Source organism: Hippopotamus amphibius, chromosome 1, assembly GCF_030028045.1.
Source record: "Hippopotamus amphibius kiboko isolate mHipAmp2 chromosome 1, mHipAmp2.hap2, whole genome shotgun sequence".
NCBI classification, from domain to species: Eukaryota; Metazoa; Chordata; class Mammalia; order Artiodactyla; family Hippopotamidae; genus Hippopotamus; species Hippopotamus amphibius.
Window position 1 is genome coordinate 153,763,866 of NC_080186.1, and position 21,325 is coordinate 153,785,190.

At 40.7% G+C, this 21,325-nt stretch overlaps 1 protein-coding gene across 1 annotated transcript in view; it reads left to right on the plus strand.

Moving 5' to 3' along the window:
* Nucleotides 1-21,325, plus strand: part of HTR4 (5-hydroxytryptamine receptor 4) — a 53,303-nt gene that overhangs the window by 13,651 nt on the left and 18,327 nt on the right. The window contains exons 4-5 of the mRNA XM_057718491.1: nucleotides 18,258-18,411; nucleotides 19,342-19,383. Coding sequence (XP_057574474.1) covers nucleotides 18,258-18,411; nucleotides 19,342-19,383 — 196 coding nt within the window. The remainder of the gene's footprint in view (nucleotides 1-18,257; nucleotides 18,412-19,341; nucleotides 19,384-21,325) is intronic.

Here is a 21,325-nt window from a genome sequence, read left to right on the forward strand (position 1 = left end):
CAAAGCTGAGGAGATCAGGGCAACTGGAGGTAACCTTGAAGTTTGGGCAAAAGCCTGAGCCAGCGGGGAGTGAAGAATGGGGGAAAGTGTAGAATCATCTTCCTTATGTGGACAGTTTTCTCTGGGCATCCTTGAGAGAAGAATTGAAGGTTTCCTAGGAAGGTTTGGCCTCAGAATTCCAGGTTAACTTTCATGTCCTTTTGAAATCATGAAATTTTCCCTGAGTAGACCTCAGTTGTCATGAAGCAGTATGGGCCGGTAATTAAGAACCATCTGCTTTAGAACAGAAAATCTGGGTTCAAATCCCAGCTCAGCCAATTTTTAGCTCTGAGAATGGCCATAAGCTACTAAGCCTTTCTGAGTCTTAGTTTTCTTTTCTCTAAAAATGTAGGCAATAGCACCTATTTTATAGGATGGCAGTTAGGATGAAGTTAGATCATCCATTTAAGGCATAGCCTTGACCCAGCTTGGCACAGCCCTTGAGGTTAGTGGATGTTAATTTCAGTTTCTTGTAGCTATCCATACAACTCATGATCTTTCTTACCAAACTGGGACCTCCTTCTTAGTGAATAGCTTTTCCAGCAGCTGCCACATCTAGAAACCAGGTAGTTACTCTTAATGTGGTCTTTCCTTATCCCCTACATTTAAATAATGACAAGTCCTATTGATTTTCCTTCCTGCACAGATCCTAGTCTGTTTCTTCTCATCTCTGTCATTTTAGTCCAAATGAATATTGTCTTTTGGGTATCACTGCAGCAACCTCCTAATTGTTTTCCCCACATCTATTTTATCCCCCCAGTCCACTCAATGCTTACAAGATCTCATAGCCATCTTTTAATACTGCAGCTCTTATCCCATTGTTCCTTTACTTAAAACCCTTCAATGGCTATTCAATGCACTGAAGATGAGACCAAACTCCTTGACCTTGATTTTGCACCATCTATTGGGTTGGCCAAAAATTTGCTCAGAGTTTTCCGTAAGATGTTATGGAAAAACCCAAATGAACTTTTTGGCCAACCCAATATTTCCTGTCTATGTTCCCAGTCCCACTTTATGCCCTTCACCAGCTTCACTTTTGACCTTCTTTCTCTTTTTCTAGTACTCTGCTCAGCCACTTCAGGGCCTTGGCTCACCCCTCTGTCCAGAAAGCTCCTTTGCTGCCTCCTCTCTCGCATGTCTTTCACATTTTAGTACAATCCTCTCTTCGTTGCAGAAGTCCTCTCTGAGCCAATCAAACCCATCCTTCTCCTTTGAAAACTTAGTGCAATTGTAATTGAAACCACAGTGGGTTTTTCTTTAATTTTTTATTAAATGTCTCTATCTCCCCCAGTGGGAAAAAGCACAAGGACATGAATAAGGATAAGGTTCCTTCCCTCATAGAACTTAACTTTTAACTGGGAGATTGACAGTTAACCAGTAATTATATAAATACTGATTGAGGTATTTTGTAAATACCATTGAATAAAAGGACTGTTCAGCACATTCTCTTTATTTTTTAAGCTCCTTATTGGAATATAATTGCTTTACACTCTTATACCAGCTTTTGAGGTACACCAAAGTGAATCAGCTGTATTTATACATATATCCCCATATCCCCTCCCTCCTGTGACTCCCTCCCACCCTCCCTGTCCTGGCTCTCCAAAGCATCACCCATCATCGAGCTGATCTCCCTTTGTTATACAGCAACTTCCCACTAGCTATCTATTTTACATTTGGTAGTGTAAATATGTCTTTGCTACTCTCTCACTTCATCCCAGCTTCCCCTTCACCCCTCCCCACCCCGGGTCATCCAGTCCATTCTCTGCATCTGCATCCTTATTCTTGCCCTGTCACTGGGTTCATCAGTACCATTTTTTTAGATTCTGTATATGAGTTAGCATACATTCTCTTTTTGAACAGTTCTGCAAATAATTCCAATTCCTTCTCTGATAGTGGGCATCAAAATGCTTATACCATAAGTTAAATGGAGTCAAATGGTTTGTTTTCTTCTGGGAGTCTTGGAAACTTGCCATTTATCTCCCATCATTTCCTGTCCCAAGAGTGGCATTCTTATTGAGGTGGAAGGTTCACTCTGGATGTTACAGGACATTTTAGCCTGAAAGAATATGATTTTATTTACATCTAGCTTTTATGCGGCTGTATTCCTTCCAGCATGACAGTTGGGCTGGGCTGGGCCAAAGTACATGGTGAATGTCTCAGAGAGGTGCAGTGTTACCACTTGCCAAGTGACTCCTGGCAAGATGTCTTGTCGTTCTCTCTAAAGCTGCCCTGAGTCTTTGGGAGTGACTGATATAGGGTAGTGCCTCTCGAGCAAGAATGCTCACCTTGATTCCTAATTCCATCCAGATGGCAGACCTCTGTATCAAAGCACAATGCAAGACTCTGTTAATATATTATTAAATACATTTCTCCAACAACCATTCTCTATCCACTGTGCTTTGAGAATTGAAACTTATTAAGGAAAGTTTATTGACTCATTAGAAGTAATTTCCAAAATACGATGAAAAAACATGCATTATATAGTATGGGTCATGGGAGGTCAAAAACTGCATTAAATCTTTACATACAGTTGATTATTTTAAATCTAAGGTTACTGTGAAAATTAAAACCAGCCAAGTATTTGTAATAGAGTACTGGTTTTTAAAGTGGAATGTAATGCAGCCATTAAAAACCATGAGAAATAGCTCATGTGTTGTCCTAGAAAGATATCACTGGTGTATTATGTGGGGAAAAAAGGCAAGTTTCAGACTTTAATGTTTTGAGTAATTCCATTTTTGTAAAATAAATCTACAGATGTTTGTATCTGGGTGTGCATGAGTGAGTGAGTGTGGAGAGAGTAGGAATGAAGTTGTACCAAACTATTAACAATGATTATATGGGGGCAGTAGGAGGTAGTGTTGGCTAGGCTGGACGGTCATTTGGATTTTGGTTGGGAGCCTTCATTTTTACTAAATTCTGAAATATGCATTCAGTTTTCTCTTTGCTGGAAGTTAACACTTCTTGAATGTAAGTATGTCCACAATAGCCTTTTAGCTGAAAGTGTTCCTGGGACAGCACATTCCTCAAATTGCTGAGAACATTCTCACTTTAGGATTAGAAGTGCCCTCTGAGGTCAGAACAAGGTGGGGAGCATGGCCATCTTTCTGACCAGTGTGTTCTCTGCCTTCTCACAAAATGCCCTAGAATCTCCCCTCAGGGGAGCCCTCACCATCTCCTGTTGGCAGATTCTTCCTCACGAGGACCCTTACCTTCATCTTCGTTCACCCCACCCTAGTTCACAACCTTGTGTTTGGTCTATTTCAACACGATCTTTTATAATCATCACAGTTTTAAAAAACCATAACAATAATACCTGAGCATTGTAAAAAAAAAAAAAAAAGTCATTTCACAAGTAAAAATGTAAAAGTGTCCCCATTTATTCCTCTCCACCTCCACAGCTACACACCCTGGAGTTAGCAGTTGTAAACAGGAGCCCCTCTAAATTCCAGTCATTTCACATGCAATAAGCAGGCTTGTTATGGGAACACATTTTTAGTTTACTCAGGTGGATTTATGTTTTAAATAAGACTTTGAAGAGGGCTTTCACTGTATATATCTTAATGAATTGCCTGAGTGTAGTGTTTTTACCAGCTTGCTTCTCAGATGATATATTAGTAAGGTCTTTTTCAGCATCATGTGACAGAAAATAAGTTGACTGGTTTGTAGCTGAAAAGTCAGGCTTCAGACATAGCTCTGCAGGGTTTGAACACTATCATCTAGTCTAGCTCTCTTCCCATTTCTCTGTCTTCCTCTCCTCTTTGTCTCCTTCTTTCCTTCTCTTTCTCTGTGTGTCTCCCTCTCTGTCTCTGTTTTTTTATGTCTGCCCATATATTTACAGCGCTCCCTTTGTCCGTATGCTGTTTTCTTGGATTCATTCTCACGCTGTGTTCAGAAAAATAGCTGTAGGCAAACCTGAGTCTTGAACCATCCTTAATTCATGAGTCCACAGAATAGAAACCTAAATGCTATTTCTCATTGAAGAACTTTGGTTGGGTTTGCCTGAGTCAGACACTCTCCTCCTGACTAATCATCGTGGTGTGGGGATGACACATCTGATTTCTGGGCAGAGGTGAGGCACTGTGACTGCCAGCTTTATCAGAAGCGTATGTTTCAGGAAAATGGCATTTCCCTCTGGAAAGAGAGGTGTTGGGCAGACGAGAATAGCAGATATCAATTCTCTTGAGCTGACCAAAGGACTCACAGGTAGCTTTATGGAGCCTCCACAACATGGCAGAAGTGTGTCATCCCCAAGTCGTCTTTATATTAAGCCACAGATTGTTAGAGTCCTCCGCTGGCTTCATATGCCACACTTCTCAGACTTTTAGCCATTCTGATCCTCTTTCTCTGATCATGCTGTATTTTGCCCTGTATTTGCTCAAATGTAGTTCCCTTTTAAAAAGCTTTCACTTCATTGAGCATATTGTGATCTATAGCATTGCAAGATTTTCTCTTTGATATGTCCATCTGAATTGTCACCCTTTGTCTTGGCAGCCCAGGAATTTGATGTGTTTCATCTGCAAAAATCCTCCAACAGTTTCTCAGTCACAGATTTTCTTTTAAAACAGTTTTGCTTATAAAACATACAATTCTGACTCAAAGATTGCATATTTCATCCTGTGCTGGAGATAAGTGTGCTGGCATTTCTTAATGATCTCCCTGGAGCGTAACTCAATTTTGCAGTGTATAAATGAAAAGTGCCTGTCACTGTGAACTTGTGTCACACAATTACATTTGCTTTCCCAATAGGATTGAAATGCATTTCTGCAAGGAGTGGGGATTATAAGTTTTCCCTTCTCACATACTCTTTGAGGTTCATGCTTTGTATGTAATAGTAATATTTGTTGAGTTGAATTTCATGCTAGAGGATATAAAATCTTATTTTTATATTCATTTCATCAAATATTTATTGAGTGCTTACTAATTGCCACAAGCTGAGTAGACCACTGGAAGTACAGTGGTGAACAATCAGAAAAGCTTTGAATCACAGAGATTTTAGTGTAGTGGAGAATACAGGTAGTAAATAGGTAATTATAGTAAAATTTGTGGTCATTGAAATAGAATAAGGGGAAGTCAAGGAAGTGTTGGAGCATGTGACCTCCGATGCAGGGAAAGCTTTCAGAAGAAGTGATGCTGAGGCTGGGATCTATAGATGATGTAGATGCTAGTAGGTGAAGGGGGAGAGGGTGAAAGATGGGGAGCGACAGCTCTAGGAAACAGCATGTGCAGAGCCCCAGGGGTTTTTCAGTTATACATTATCAAATATAGGCTGAATTCTTAGCTTATCTTTCAGTCCTTTTTCCAGAATTATCTTCAGTCTGTGTCTTTCCTATGCCTGCTCCTGCCCATGAGTGGCCTGTTATTTCCTGAGTATGGTGTGTTTCCTCATAATTCCATATTGCACCTGTGTCTTGAGTTCCTTTTCTTTTCCTAGTGGATATCCACCCTTCTTCAATATCACCTTCTCCACTAACTGGCTGAGCTTCATTCCCAAAGAAGATTTGTTATTTCTTTCTCTGAGCTCCCACAGAATGTTAAATACTAACATAGCAGTTATCCCTCATTTTCATAACTGGTTTATTTATTTGTCTCAGCCTAGACTACCAGCTCCTTGAGGGTCAGCCTTTATCTCATCTATTTTTGTGTTCTTCTTACAGAGCCACAGTAGATGCTCCAGGCATGTTTAGCTGAGCATAGAATACACTCAGATGTGACTTGTGGTTTGATATGACTTTAGTGTCAGTTTTTCTACCCTTTTAGAAGTCTTGATATATAGATATGTAAAAACGAGGCCTGGGGTGCTAGGTTTCCTGGATTCAGTTCCAGCTTGACCAGTTGCCTTGATCTTAAGGAAATTGCTTAATTTCTCTGGGTTTTATCTTCTCATTAGCAAAATTGTATTAATAGCGTATTCCATTTGGAGTTTGTGAAGACTTAATTACTGAGCATAAGCAAAGAACGTAAACTAGTGTGTGGCAACTGGTAAGCATTCAATAAATGTTAGCCACAACTATTATCCCATTATTGTTTCCCTTTCCCCATGCAAATCCCTGGTGGCTATTGTGGGTGCCTTCCCAGACGCTGACAGCTCTTTTTCTTGCTGTGGCCTAGCTGAGTGTCCTTCAAGATTAGACCCTCAGTCTTCCAGCCCTGGGTATCTCCTTCCTCTTTTTTTGGAGCGCTCACGCATCCTGTAGCTTTACCTCCACCTCTTCCCTCGTCTCTCCTGCAGTCTTGTCCATGCTGGGTCCTCTGGTAGATGCCTGTTCAACATCTTGTCTTAAACATCTTTCTGTCTTCTCAAACCCAGTGTGCTCAAAGTGGAAATTTCCATCATAAACAAATATCTTCTTCCACTTTGTACATCAAAGGTACATTTATTAGTCAGCTTTTAGTTGTTTAAAGATAATTCTTTGAGGGCATCTTTTACTTATCTACAGTGACCAGCCAGATGCCAAGTCATAGCTATATTTTAATAAATGTCTTTCAAATCCATTTTCCTCCTCTTTATAATTTTTTCATCCCATATCTGGATTATTGAAGTAGCTTCTTAGTTATTATTCCTGTGTATTATCTTATCTGTCAGGTTCATCTTTAAATATGTCTTTTTTCTTGTGTCCTCAGCTCAGAAAGCTTATAGGGCACTGCATACTTTCCTTCCTATTCCTAGATTAGGTTACTTTTGTCTAGCCTTGCCATTTTGTTAGCATTTACCAGGGCACGGACTTTGGCAAATGTGGGTTTAAGTCCCAATTCTACCATATCCTGGTTGTGTGATATTGGGCAAGTGGACTAAATTCCCTGGGCCTCAGTTTCCTTATATTTAAAATATGGATGTTGAGTGCTGCCTTGCAGAATTGCTGTAGGCATTAGATATAACGTAGAATATACTTCTGACACAGAGTGTGTCCTTAAAAAATAGGTGGTGTGTATAGTAGGAATAGTAGTAATTGTAGCAGAGAAGTAAGTAGACAATTATAACACAGAGAAATGCTATGTCACAGATATGTACAAGGTACTGTAAAACACCAGGGCAGAGGGAGTTCCCTGGCAGTCCAGTGGTTAGGTCTCGGTGCTTTCACTGCCAGGGCCTGGGTTCAATCCCTGGTCAAGGAACTAAGATCCCACAAGTCGTGTGGTGTGGCCAAAAAAAAAAAAAAAAAAAAAAAAAGCAAAAAACTAGGACAGTGATGGAGAATCAGTCCATATCTCTGACAGAAGGGAGTCTCCCCCCTATGCTTTTCAGGGCCAGAAAGAACTTTCCAGGGGATGTGACCCTTGGGCTAAGTCTGGAAGGGTCAGTGGGATAGCCATCCAGTGTCTGCTGGCAGACTGATCAATTCATACATGTCAGAAGGTACACCTTGGAAACCTTTGTGTGTGTGCAGTAAACCCTGCTAGGATGTTTTCTGATGACATTTTTAGCAGATTATCCTTTTTCCTTTCGTCAGTAGTTACTCAGGAAGACACCCTCCTTGACAGCTGATATTCCCCTTCTTGCAAGTTTTCTTATCGTGAGGGTACAGAAGAATATTTAACAGAGATGAACACAGAAAACGTTGACTCTGCACATTGTACGTGGGATTATGTGCAAAGGCTTGATCTGATGTCCTCTGGATCTCTGATAGGAAGGAGTCTCTCCCTGTCCTTTTCCCTACAGTTTTTCCTTACTGGACCCCACAGTTTTATCTCCACTCTTGGCTGCATTCTCAGCCCCTTCCTATCCCGGGCTCCTGGCGAATATCCCCACCTGGGTCTTCCTCACTGATCCTCCAGGTGACTGGCAGCTTGCCATGGCGCTTGGGACCCAGAGAGAAAGGCCTTTAGTTTTTTCTTGAAGCTACTGCTGCTTTTCTCTCTTCTCCACCTCCTCAAAAGGGAACCAGAGGAACTAATACATAACAAAATCAAGAGCAGAAAGATAGATCTCTTTCTCTAGAATTCTGCCACGAAACATGGATCACCTCCTGGAAGGAAGACTACTGCCCAGCCAGTGAACCCCACAGTTACCCCAGATGGTATGTTACCTGTTTACTTCTGTGGTTGTCTGTTGCCACATAACATCTATCCCAAAACTTAGTGGCTTAAACAATAATGTGTTATTATTAGATCTCACAGTCCTGTTCATCAGGAACTCAGGCTGGGATGAAGTCACTTGATGGTATTTAGCTGGAGACTGGACTGGCCTGGAGGGTCCAAGGCAGTTTAATCATACACATGGCATCTTGGTGGGATCATCTGGGAGGCTGGGATCAGCCAGGCTACTCTCCCTGTCCATGTGCTCCCTATTCATGATCTCATGTTGATGCATGCTAGATTTTTTACATGACAGCTCCTGGCTCCAAGAAACCTCTTAAAAACTGGGCCTGGGCTGTCATACAACACTTCCAATGTACTCCATTGGTCAAACCAGTCACAGGGCAGCCCTGTGGGAAGGCAGCAGATGGCCTACATCTGGATGGGAGAAGTGGCCATCTTTATTCCATTGCAAACACAATATCTTGCAAAAACGCCGATGTAATCAATGCCCTGTTTATACATAAGAAAACAGAGACACAAAGACATACATGTGACTAAAGTGATTTGTCCAAAGTCAGAAGGAACATACGTGAAAGAGCTGGGACTAGAATTTACTGATATTCTTGCGAAAGGCAAAATGCCACTTGTAACTCATAAGTTTACTGGTTCAGTGAAGCTCTTTATCCGCTTACTCCTAAGTCTTGAAGATGATTACCTTGTGCTTTATCGATTAGAAATTGTGAAAAATACCTGTGGTGAAAGGTTTCTGTTTTCCCGATTCCATTCCAAAACTCAGGTCTTAGCAGCCAGCTGCTACTTCATCTCTTCTCTCCTGTGGTTGACATTTCTTTCTTTAGCTGACCTTGATTGGAGATTTGGTCTCAGTGATCACGCAGCATGCCGTCTTTAGCCATCTCAGGTAGAAGAGCTGGGCACGGATTAAGTCCATGAGAGGGTGCTACATCTAATCAACCCTATTGATTGTAGCCAGTGTGGTCTCATTGTTTCCACTCATCTTTAGGAACCAACTCTTTTCCCTTCTTGTTTCTTAGAATCAACTACTGGGAGAGACGTCGAATCCAGTGGCTTCTTCGTTATTTGTTAAATAATTTAGAGACCCTGGTTCCAAAATGTATTTGAATTTGTTTACAATAAAATGTATGAAATAAATAGATGTATAGATATAAAATAAGAGGGGCTGGGAATAAAAATAGTTACTGCTATTTATTAAGCTTTATGTGCCAGGAACTTCCTAAATTTTAAACATATGATCTCATCAATCCTCACCGGCAGTCAATGAGCTGGAAATAATGATCCTCACTTTATAGATGAGGAAACTGAATCTTGAGAGGTTAAGTAACCGATCCTAAGACCTCAGAGTTGATACCCAGATGCAAAGATGTAAGATGACTGCTAAAATCTCTTCTGATTCTGAGAGTCTAGAGTTCCAAGTTGTTTTCTTTGCTCCTTCTGCCTTCACTGTGGTTGGGAGGGCAGGAAGTGAGGAGGAAGAATTTTCCTTAATTACAGGAGAAGCAGGGAAGAGATTAGCATGGAACTTAAAATATACTACTGTCTTCTATAAGTTGTCAAAGTAATGTGTCCCCAGAGACACTGAAGAGCAATTTGATTACACATTTATACATGGCTGTGGTTGGGGAAGCCGGTGACTGGTCTACCAAAGGGGATTTTTAATAGAGTTTTGTGAGCAATACTTTGAAATGTTTTGCACAAGATATTACTTTGTAAATATTCCTGCTACATTTTAGTTAATCCTGGCCATCTGGAACTTCACTTGTCATTTGAACATTTATTTAACCACTTTGTAAAAGTTTTCTAGTTAAAAAAGAATACGAACTGTCCAATGGAAGTCTAGAGAACAGACCTAGTAGATTAATCTAGTCCTGAGTTGAGACATAATTGCTTTTTCTGATGAATACTATCCACCTAGCCTGTGAACCAACCACTCTTTCTCTTGAATTTGTTGTAATTCAGCTCCTTTGGTAGAACAGTGTGGATTGTGATGGATATTTTCCAGTTCCAAAAAAACTTTTGGTGACTCCTCCTAGCAGAGCATTCAAAAACCTCTAAGACAGTAGTTCTCAAAGTATAGTGCCCAAAACACCAGCAGCATCACTTGGGAATGTATCAGCAATGCAAATTCTTGGGCTTCCCTGCTGACACAGTGGTTAAGAATCCGCCTGCCAATGCAGGGGACACCGGTTCGGTCCATGGTCCGGGTAGATCCCACATGCTGCGGAGCAACTAAGCCCGTGTGCCACAATTACCGAGCCTGTGCTCTAGACCCCGTGAGCCACAACTGCTGAAGCCCATGTGCCTAGAGCCTGTGCTCTGCAACAAGAGAAGCCACCAAAATGAGAAGCCTGCGCACCACAAGGAAGAGTAGCCCACACTTGCCACAACTAGAGAAAGCCCGTGTGCAGCAACAAAGACCCAACACAGCCAAAACTAAATAAATAATTTTTTTAAAAAAAGAAATGCAAATTCTTAGGCCCCATTCAAGATCTATCTGCAGTCAGTGTTTCAACAAGCTCTCCAGGTGATTCTGAAGCACACTACCATTGGAGAACCATTGCTCTGAGATCTGCCCCTCAGCCAGCTTTTTTAGGCTTCCTTCCTTCCATTTCCATATAAACATTCTATCATCCAGCTAATTTGTACTCTGTTATTTTTATATGGGATACATGGATGTATATTGATGGATGAATATATATTTATATACAAAAACTTTGTCTCCGGCTTTTATCCATGTTCTTTATAGCACCTGGATTATACTTTCTCCTCCACTGTCCTTACCCAGTCTCTGAAATCCAACTTAAAAGACACTTATTGGAGAAAACCTTTCCCCATCCCTCTGGTAGGTATGGCCTTTCACATCCCCAAAACTTGGTCCCACATTTTAATGTAATTTAATTGGTAGTGATTAAGGGTTTACTTTTTTTAATTAATTAATTTATTTATTTTATTTATTGTATTGGCTGTGTTGGGTCCTTTTTGCTGTGCATGGGCTTTCTTTTTTAGTTGCGGTGAGTGGGGGCTGCTCTTCATTGTGGTGCGTGGGCTCCTCATTGCTGTGGCATCTCTTGTTGCAGAGCACGGGCCCTAGGCGCGTGGGCTTCAGTAGTTGTAGGACATGGGCTCAATAGTTGTGGCTCACGGGCTCTAAAACACAGGCTCAATAGTTGTGGTGCACAGGCTTAGTTGCTCTGCAAGGGTTTACTATTTATTCGGCCCTTTTCTGAGTATAACTCTATATCTAGCATTGCACTAGGCATTGGGGATACAATTGTGAACAGGCAAACACCTCCAGAACTTATAAATCATTTAGGGGTAGACTTTTCTCACCTCCTGTCCTAGAGCATACTCTGAGGAGGTGCAGGTATCTTGTACTGTACTGCTGGGTGTCCCACAGGTTGTATTAAGTTATGGTGGGCAGGGTGGAAAGTGATGTACTAGTCTTCTCTGGTCTGTATAGGATACATCAGAGTATTCTCTCCTTGTGGCTCCCACTCTTAAGATGGAATGGCACACTATAACACAGACAGAGGACACAGCCCCTGCTACTGGTGAAAATCACCTTCTCTAAACCAAAGTTTCTCAACTGCAGCACTACTGTCCTTGTAGACCAGATGATTCTTTGTTGTAGGGGGCTGTCTTGTGCATTATAATGAGACATTTGGCAGCTTCCCTGACCTCTACCCTCTGGATGCCAGTAGCATCACCCTTTCCAGTTATGGCAACAAAATATGTCTCCATGCATTGCCAAATATCATTTGGGATGTAGAATCAACCCTGGTTGAATACTACTGGGAATATTTTTACCTGCAGAAAATAAAACTTAAGAGGAATGTAAAAGCTCTCTTCAGATATCTGTAGGACTACTGTGCAGGAGAAGAATTAGAGATAGAAATTTTAAATTGAGACAGAGGGTAAAACTGGAAATTACAGAAAATCAGTCTTGGAGGAAACCTTTTTAACTTCAGGATAGCCTTAAGTTTAGAGTGTACTGTGGTAGGATTTGGTGAATTCCCAGTCCTTAGTGCATTCATGAAGGCTTGCATATACCTCATTTTAGAGGGGAATGGAATTGGCGAATTCAGGGTTTTGAGGATTATTCAAGTTTTGAGATTCAATGTTTTTTATGTTTTGATTGTTTCTAAAGTTGCTTGTAAAGACTTAGTATAATCCCACAGGGATTTCGGGGAGGTAGCAGAATGAACTGATAGTAATGAGGTTAACATCCTGGCCATTGTGTCAGGCTGCCTGGGCCAGATTCCAGCTTGGTTCTTACCACCACTGGGATCTTGGAGAAGTCTTGACACTTCGTGATTCTGTTTCCTCATCTGTGAAATGGGTGCATTTATAGTTCCTATTTCAAATGAGATAATACAGGTAGACCTCTTGGTAAGTAACTGAGGAGTATCTCTTATTATTAACTCAGCCAGTGTGCTTTGCCTAAACTCCAAATAACTTGCAAATTTAACTAGCTACTTTTGTTAGTGTTGTACGTGTGTTTGGGGGGCAGTTCATAACAGGACAAATATATTTGTTATTAACACTGGTAGTATAATCCAAATATAAGTATTAAAAAACAACCATGATAGGTAAAGGTCAAGTTTTCTGATTTCTATCTGGTCCTTGACCTATAGAAAAAAATTAGAATTTTAAGGAAGCTCCCTCCATTAGAGGGAGTTCACACTAGAACTCAATTGTTATTTTTATTTTTTTTTTATTTTTTGGGGGTACACCAGGTTCAATCATCTGTTTTTATACACATATCCCCATATTCCCTCCCTTCCTTGACTCCCCCCGCCTCGAGTCCCCCCCACCCTCCCCGCCCCAGTCCTCTAAGGCATCTTCCATCCTCGAGTTGGACTCCCTTTGTTATACAACAACTTCCCACTGACTATCTATTTTACAGTTGGTAGTATATATATGTCTGTGGTACTCTCTCGCTTCGTCTCAGTTTCCCCTTCACCCCCCTCCCCCTCCCCCTCCCATACCTCGAGTTCTCCTGTCCATTCTCTGTATCTGCGTCCTTGCTCTTGTCACTGAGTTCATCAGTACCATTTTTAGATTCCGTATATGTGAGTTAGCATACAATATTTGTCCTCTTTCTGACTTACTTCACTATGTATGACAGATTGTAGTTCTACCAACCTCATTACATATAGCTGCATCTCATCCCTTTTTATAGCTGAGTAATATTCCATTGTATATATATGCCACATCTTCTGTATCCATTCATTTGCTGATGGGCATTTCGGTTGCTTCCATGTCCTGGCTATTGTAAATAGTGCTGCAATAAACATTATGGTACAAGTTTCTTTTGGGATTATGGTTTTCTTTGGGTATATGCCCAGGAGTGGGATGACTGGATCCTATGGTAGTAGAACTCAATTGTTATTAATCACTTTGTTAAATGATATTTGTTTTCACATACTTAATTTACATTCTTAAATGCGGCCTTCAAGAGGATGTTTATTTTTCTAGATCCTTTGCTAGAAAGCAAAGATTGGAAAGACATGAGGAGAGAAATTAGAAGGCTATGAGGTAGCTTATTTATGGTAGCTGTCTCAAGGGTGCCACGGCCTTGGTGAGAATCTTGGGCCCATAAAGTCAAGTGAGTGCTCTAATTTGAGCTCCAAATAAAAACCTTATATTCTCTACTCTGTGCCACTTAAAATCATATTATTTTTATTGTAAGACATAGCACCAGATTGAAGAGGTAGAGGAGAAGATTTAAGTAAAACACATACATAGACACAAGTTGGTATTTTTCTTATTCGTCCTTACCTATCATTCCCAATTCAATCAAGATAATTTGAAGAAAACAAAATTCTTTTTTCCCTTTGCTTACTGCTCATTTTTAAAGTGCGCAATAAAGGATTTTTCCCAGACTTGCCCATCCACCTCACATTATGCAAGAGTAACTTTCTACAACTGACTGTGCGAGAAACCATGGCTGTGTCCCACCTTAGCCCCCTCGGAAATGAGCTGTTCAAGCAACTGTATTCCAAGCACTCATTGTCCAGGGCACAGACTGTGTATGTAAATGTATAAGGGATTGGTAGAATGTGTACTACATCCACAGGATCCCCCTTAAAGTTGAATTTCAAAAGGAAACCTGTCACCATTGTTTATTTCTCTGTAGCAGCAGTTCCTAATAGCCTAGCGTAAAGCAAATTAAAGTGTAGAACATTTGGACAGCAGAACTTGGGGAGATTTTATTGTCCACAGGATATTCATCATGCCATGGGAATCAGACAATCACCCTGGCCACGCTAGACTTAGAAAGAAAGACTTTCATGAAAATGTTATGAGGAACTTCCCTGGTAGTGCAGTGGTTAAGAATCCACCTGCCAACGTGGGGGGAAAAGGGTTCGATTCCTGCTCTAGGAAGATCCCACATGCTGCGGAGCAACTAAACCTGTGCACCACAACTATTGAGGTTGCGCTCTAGAGCCTGTGAGCCACAACTATTGAGCCCGTGTGCCGCAACTACTGAAGACCACTAGCCTAGAACCACTCGCTTCTCTGCAACAAGAGAAGCCCCTGCAATGAAGAGCCCATGCACCATAACGAAGAGTAGCCCCCACTCGCCGCAACTAGGGAAAGTCCATGTGCAGCAATGAAGACCCAATGCAACCAATAAAAAAAATTATTTAAAAAAATGTTCTGAGCACCAGTATAACCATATAGTATTCAAAGTCCTCTTCTGTAAATTCTATTGTCTTCCCAACATAATCCTCTCAACATCCATACCAATTTATGGAAATTAGAAGAATCTTCATCTTGCTTCCTCAAACATACCTTTTGTCCTGCAAGATTTGGCTTTGTCTTTTTTTTTTTTTTAATTTTAATTTTTTTTATTTATTTATTATTTTTTGGGGGGTACACCAAGTTCAATCATCTGTTTTTATACACATATCCCCGTAAGGCTTTGTCTTTTTGAATTATTGGATTTGCATGACAATGGAGATCTAACCCAAATTCCTGAAATCTTGTCTTGGCACCTGCTCCAAACCCAATATCTTGGCACCTGCTCCAAACTTCAAAAAAACTATAAATTATACAGCAAAATAGGGGGACATCTATTTTTAACTTATACTTTGATTGCCTTCTTTGGGTTGGTAGATGAAGGGATGCTATAATTTGAGCTATGATCTGGAGGTATATTGAATAAAAACAAAGGTATTCTTACTTAGAACAAAGCATCTATGAAGGATATATCTGGCATTCAAAACCATTTTTATTGAAGCAAGTTTGCTCAAGTTACTTTGGTTGCATCTAATAGAGACTGCCTTTAGTCAGCTTTATTAGCTTTTGCTAGAGCTTTCATAACAAAGTACCATAAACTGGGTGACTTGGAAAAACAGGATATTTATTGTCTCACAATTCTAGAGGCTAGAAGTCTGAAATCTAGGTGTTAGCAGGGCCCTGCTCCCTCTGAACCTGTATGGAAAAGATTCTTCCTTGCCTCTTCCTAGCTTCAGGTATTTTGCTGGCAATCTTTGGTGTTCTTTGGCTTGTATTGAATAGAAGCACCATTTCAATCCTCTGCCTTCACATGGATGTCTTCTCATTGAGCATATCTGTCTGTGTCTAACTTTCCCTTTTTAAAAGGATTTTAGTCATGTTAGATTAAAGCCCACCCTAATGGCCTCATTTTAATTTTGTTATCTCTTTAAAGATTTTATTTCCAAGTAAGGCTGTATTCCAAGGCACTGAGGGTTTGGATTTCAACATATCTTTTGGGAGAGGGGGACACACTTCAATCCATAACATAAACTTAAGCCAAAAGGGAATTTTTGTGGTAAGATATGGGGTGGCTTATTTAATTGAAGGAAGAGCTGAAGAATGAGGACCCAAAGGGGCAAAAAAGCATAACTGCCCGAAGATCCAAGGAGTGGGAGCCACTCTCAGCCCCCCCAGGAACTGCTGTGGGAACAGAGGAAGCTTCGCTGACTTTCGCACATGTGCATAACTCTGCAGGACATTCAGAGTCCCAGGAAAGGTCTGATTGGGTCACTCCCTGGCTGGAAAAGTCAGAGAGTTCCATCATTTATTTTCCCAACTACACCACAGCAACAGAGAAGAGAATTCCCAAAGGGTTTGGGATGCTATTGCCAAGAAAAAGGAGGAAGGATGGTAAGTGTACAAAAGCAATATCTAATCTAGGCCCTCTACCAGGGAATAAGGAAGGGAGCAAAATTTGAAAAAAAACCATATGGCTTTATATACTCCAAATTCATCAACTCTATGTTAGTAAGCCTCTGGTGATTATTAACACAGCCATTCAGAGAAACTTGCCACTGTGATATAATTTGCCTTTCTTATATATAATAAGTGACGAGCATGGGGAGAATGCCAGCTAATCATGATTCTTTCCATTACTGATGTATCTTCAGTTAGATTTGGCTGCCATGTCAGTTTTAAAAATAGAGAAAATGAGTTCCTGAGTAATTCCGTCTCTCATTATTTGGTCTGTTGTTCTTTGTACTGTGGTCCAGATTGGGATACCCCCACGGTCTTGCTGGCCACAGGCAGCTCCCTGGTACCGTGTGGTCCGCTATTCTTTGATGCCTTGCAGGGAAGGATATAATTCTCCCCTCCCAGCTCTTGAGGCATTCTCTTCTTACGCTTTGACACTGGGCTCTCCTTCTCATTGCACCCTCTCTCCCAGCTCATCCTACCACCACCTTTTCAGAGAATATAGCCATTGTTCTATTGGTTATGCTTTGAATTAAGAAGAGAAAGGAAGAGGCGGTAAAAATTAACAAAGTGAACTGCATAAAATGAGGGCTGTAAGGGGGTGGCTCATCATTACATGGTGTAAAATCTTAAAAAACAGACTTAGCCTCCAGGCTGTCTTTTTGCATTTTTGTCTCTGACTCTTCCAAAGACAAATGGCTGATAGACCTACCGTGATATTTTGGCTGTTGCCAAATTCAGTTACCTGCCTGGGCATGGAAGTAGTGATCTCCAAGACTGGAACAACATACAAGGAGCAGTCTGGGAGTTAGAGACCAGATCATTGAGTGGGGCAGGTTGTACCTCGCTCTGAGATAAGAAGAAAGTTAGTATTGTAGGCAGAATCTGAGCTCAGGAAAGTCCCATGACTTCCCTGCATGCGCGGAGAGTCCCGTGAGAAAGACGAGACTCTGAGAAATGGGGATAAGATAGTCTCTACCAGTAGCTAGGAAATGATGGAGCAGGAACTATTTGGAACTTTACATTCGTGGCGTCAGAGAAACAATGAAATGGTTCAGCCCAGATGTCAATTCTGTTCATGACTCATAGGCCAAAACAGTCACTTGGCCCCATTCAACCACAAGGAGGTCAAGAAGGGCATGTGCCCCATAGGGGGAACTGGACACACCTAGCAAACAGCAGTAATGACTTCCACTTGTCAAAATGCAAACTCCAGGTTCCTCCCTAACAGGCTCTAATTCAGGAGATCCTTGAAATCTGCATTTTAAGTGGGTCTTCTTAGGTGAGTTTGATGTGGGGGAGAAGGACAGAATCCCTGGACCATAATTTAAAGAACACTGACTTAGAGCATCATCTTAGTATATAGGTAGGTGATCAAGAGGAAGGGAAAAGTCTTAGATACTGTTCTTAGGGCTCAAATACTGTTCTTCGGGCCAACCCTGGGGCACCTCAAGTTGTTATCAAAGAGGACTGCGTATGTCTGGACATAGAGCCTCAGAGAGCTGGACAGAAGCTCTTAAAATGCTCAGGCATGGGGGTAGTGTTGGATCTGTGCCTGAGACAAAGACCCTCAGGTTAATGTCAAGCTCTCAGGTTTTGGGAGAGGAAGAGGGACATGAGAGCCTGGTAATGGTTCTCATATGTGTGATCTAAAGTTTGTATTTATAGTAGCAGAAACTCATTGGCCAATGTAATATTTTATTGTACAATTGCTTTTTTCTTTCCTCTATTCTTTTCCCACTTCTCTCTCCCTTCTCCTTCCCTTCCTCTACTACCCACTCACCGCATTTCCCCCATTATTTTCTCTTCCTTCCTTATTTTTATTCTCTACTTCCCCCTCTAATTTTCCTCTTTCCCAATATTTCCTCTTCTTATTGCCCTTCTCCTCTTTACTTCTCCCCTATTCTGTCTCATCAATTATGCCCCCTCCTTCCTCCTCTCATCCATCCTCTCCCCGTTCTCTCTAGGTATTATGCCATCTGCTGCCAGCCTTTGGTCTATAGGAACAAGATGACCCCTCTGCGCATCGCATTAATGCTGGGAGGCTGCTGGGTCATCCCCATGTTTATCTCTTTTCTCCCTATAATGCAAGGCTGGAATAACATTGGCATAATTGATTTGGTGAGTACTCATGCAGACTCCACAGGTTTACTGTCTGACTAACTGTGTTTGCTTGGCATTCTAAATAAACAAACAATGTCAGGTTAGGTGGATATTCTAAGAAAAATCCTGATAGTGGTCTGAGTAACAACAATAACAACAAAAAGTACAGATGAAAATTTTTGAAAGCTTACTGTATGCCAGAAAGTACACTAAATACATATAATCCTGACAGCATCCCTTTGGGAAAATTATAATAATTTTCCCCTATTTCACAGATGCGAAAACTCAGGCTCAGAAAAGGTGAAGTAACACGCCCAATGTCACACAGCTAGTGAATAGCAGAACAGGTATTCAAAGTTTAGCAGATAGACTGCAGAACTTAAGGGATGTGATTTGCCCCAACCTTCATCTCATTGCATGCTGAGACGCTATGAGGCTTATAGTGACCCATAGCAATCCTGTCATGGGGGTGGGGGCTTCCGGAGAATGTATGGGCCAGGAGTCAAGATAACTGGACCCTGAGCCCAGCTCTGTCACTGACCCACTTCCTGAAGGGCTGTGATGAGAAGATCCACGGGCTCTCAGTGGGAACAGTGTCTTCCAGCAGTGCAGGAGAACAGCATGTGGCACAGGTGTCAGGCCTCTGCCAAGCCCTGTCTAGAAGCCCTTGAAGAGTCTCCAGCTCTGACATACTATGTTTTTAATATCATACTTGTAATGAAGATCAAAAGCTGTGGTCTGGATCCATTAGCAAGGATACGTATTCCCTAAGGAAGTTGTCAGGCAGTCACTTTAGAATGGATCCCAGGACCCTGTCATGGTAGGGAGGGGAATGGGGAGGAGAGATTGAGAGTGAGCTCTGGCCCAAGAGGACCAGTCAGAGTAGGAGCTGCCCCTTCTTCTCTCCATTCCATTCCTAGCCCTAATCTTGCCTTATTCTTTGTCCAGGAAAGGATATCCAAACCAAGACTGGGCCAGGATTTGCATGTGGTATGTCAGACGAGAGTTCCTTGGGCTTCTGAAAGAAATGCTGGGGACAGAGGAGTGGAGAAGTGAAAGGGGATCAGTACAAAGGAGACTGTATGGATGCTTTCTTAAATCCTATCACTCTTCTTTCAAACTTTCAGTTTTATCATTCTTGGGGGAACTGAAATTCAAATTTCCAATAACCATTAGAATAATAATAATAATGGCCAACAAATGTTCAACACTTACTGTGTGCTGAGCCCCATGTTAATTTAATCATCAATCACTCAGGCCTCCCAACAGTAGTGTGAAGTCAATCCTGTTATTGTCCTTAGGAAACTGAGAGTCAGAAAGGTTAAACCATGTTGGTGGGGAGTGGTGGTGACTATATCTAAGCCCAGGCTTACTGGACACCAGAGTCTGTGTTCTTATGTTTGTGCTAAACTTAATACCTAATGGAGAAAACCTTTGGAACTGTAAGCTTCTGTGCATCAGAACTTGTAACAAGGGCACAACATTCTATAGACATAGAATTTCCAAGGGGAATAACCTAGGGAATTTTGTTCACTTGTGAGAGATAGAAGCATCCCCTGTTTACTTCATACAACTGGGGAATGGGACATCTGCTTACTGTTAACATACCTAGTATTTGGTCCATGATATTGTAATTGCATTTCAGATCTTTTCACTCATTTGTACACTGAATCTGCCTAGAGAGAAACTAACATAACTCAGATGTTCACAATACATGTACAGTTGATCCTATAAAGTTGCTACAAATACTGGATTAGCAAATCATGAATCTTTGTTCCTAGGAGAAATCTAGGGTTAGGTTTCTGTGACTTAAGACAAGTAATACTGAGATAAAAAAAGAGATTTTATAATGATAAAAATGTCAATTCAATAGGAGAAGATAATATAAACTTACAATATACTAAATGTATACACAATGAATGAAATAGTATATTATGTATCCTATATATTTTTATTCATATCTCTGTTCATGTGTATATTCACACTGGTTGCAGGCTAACTTCAGGGAGGGAAATGTCATTGGGTTACACAGCTCTCTTCAGCCAAGGACTATTCCTAGAGAAGGCTGATAACTAAGAGCTGTCAGCAGGCAGAGTTTATAGGAGGAAAAAAAATTTTTCAGTTCTTAAGCGGGATCTAGTATATCACAGTATCCAATGCAAGTGAGGTTTATGCCAGGAACATAACACAATCAATGCAATTCACTGTATGAATGAAAGAAGGAAGGGAAAACCCACACGATCATCTCATTACTACCAAAAATGCATTGACAAAATTCAATATAGAATCATAATTTTTAAAAATTTTCTTTAAACTAAGAATAGAAGGGAACTTTCTCAAATAGAGGTCATTGACAAAAAACTTACAGCAAGTGTCATACTTAATACCAAAATATTGAAAGCTCCCCTCCTAAAACTGGGACTGTAACAATGGTGCCCACTATTACCACTTTTACTCAATATTGTACCGAGGTCTTATCAAATTCAATATGCAAGGAAAATGGTATTAAGACTGGAAAGGAAGAAATGAAATTGTCATTATTTGCAGATCACATGAGTATTCATGGAAAAATCCAGAAGAATCTAAAGAGGAAATATTAGTTACTAATTAAACAAGGATGCTGGATACGTAGCCAATATACAAAAAATTTTCACTGAGTTCTGTGTGTTAGCAACACAAGTAGGAATAAGAATTTTAATGTAGTACTACTTGTAATAGAATAAAAACATAAATACTTAGGATAAATCTGATAAAAGATGTGTAAGATATTTACACAAAAACAAAATTTTACTGAAATAAATTCGAAAAGTCTTACATAAAGGGAAATAATTATCATGTTTGTGAACTGGAAGACTTAATGTTGAAAAAAAGTCATTTTTCCTCAGTCATTCTATTCTAACTCCAATCAAAATTCTAGAAGATTTTTACAGAA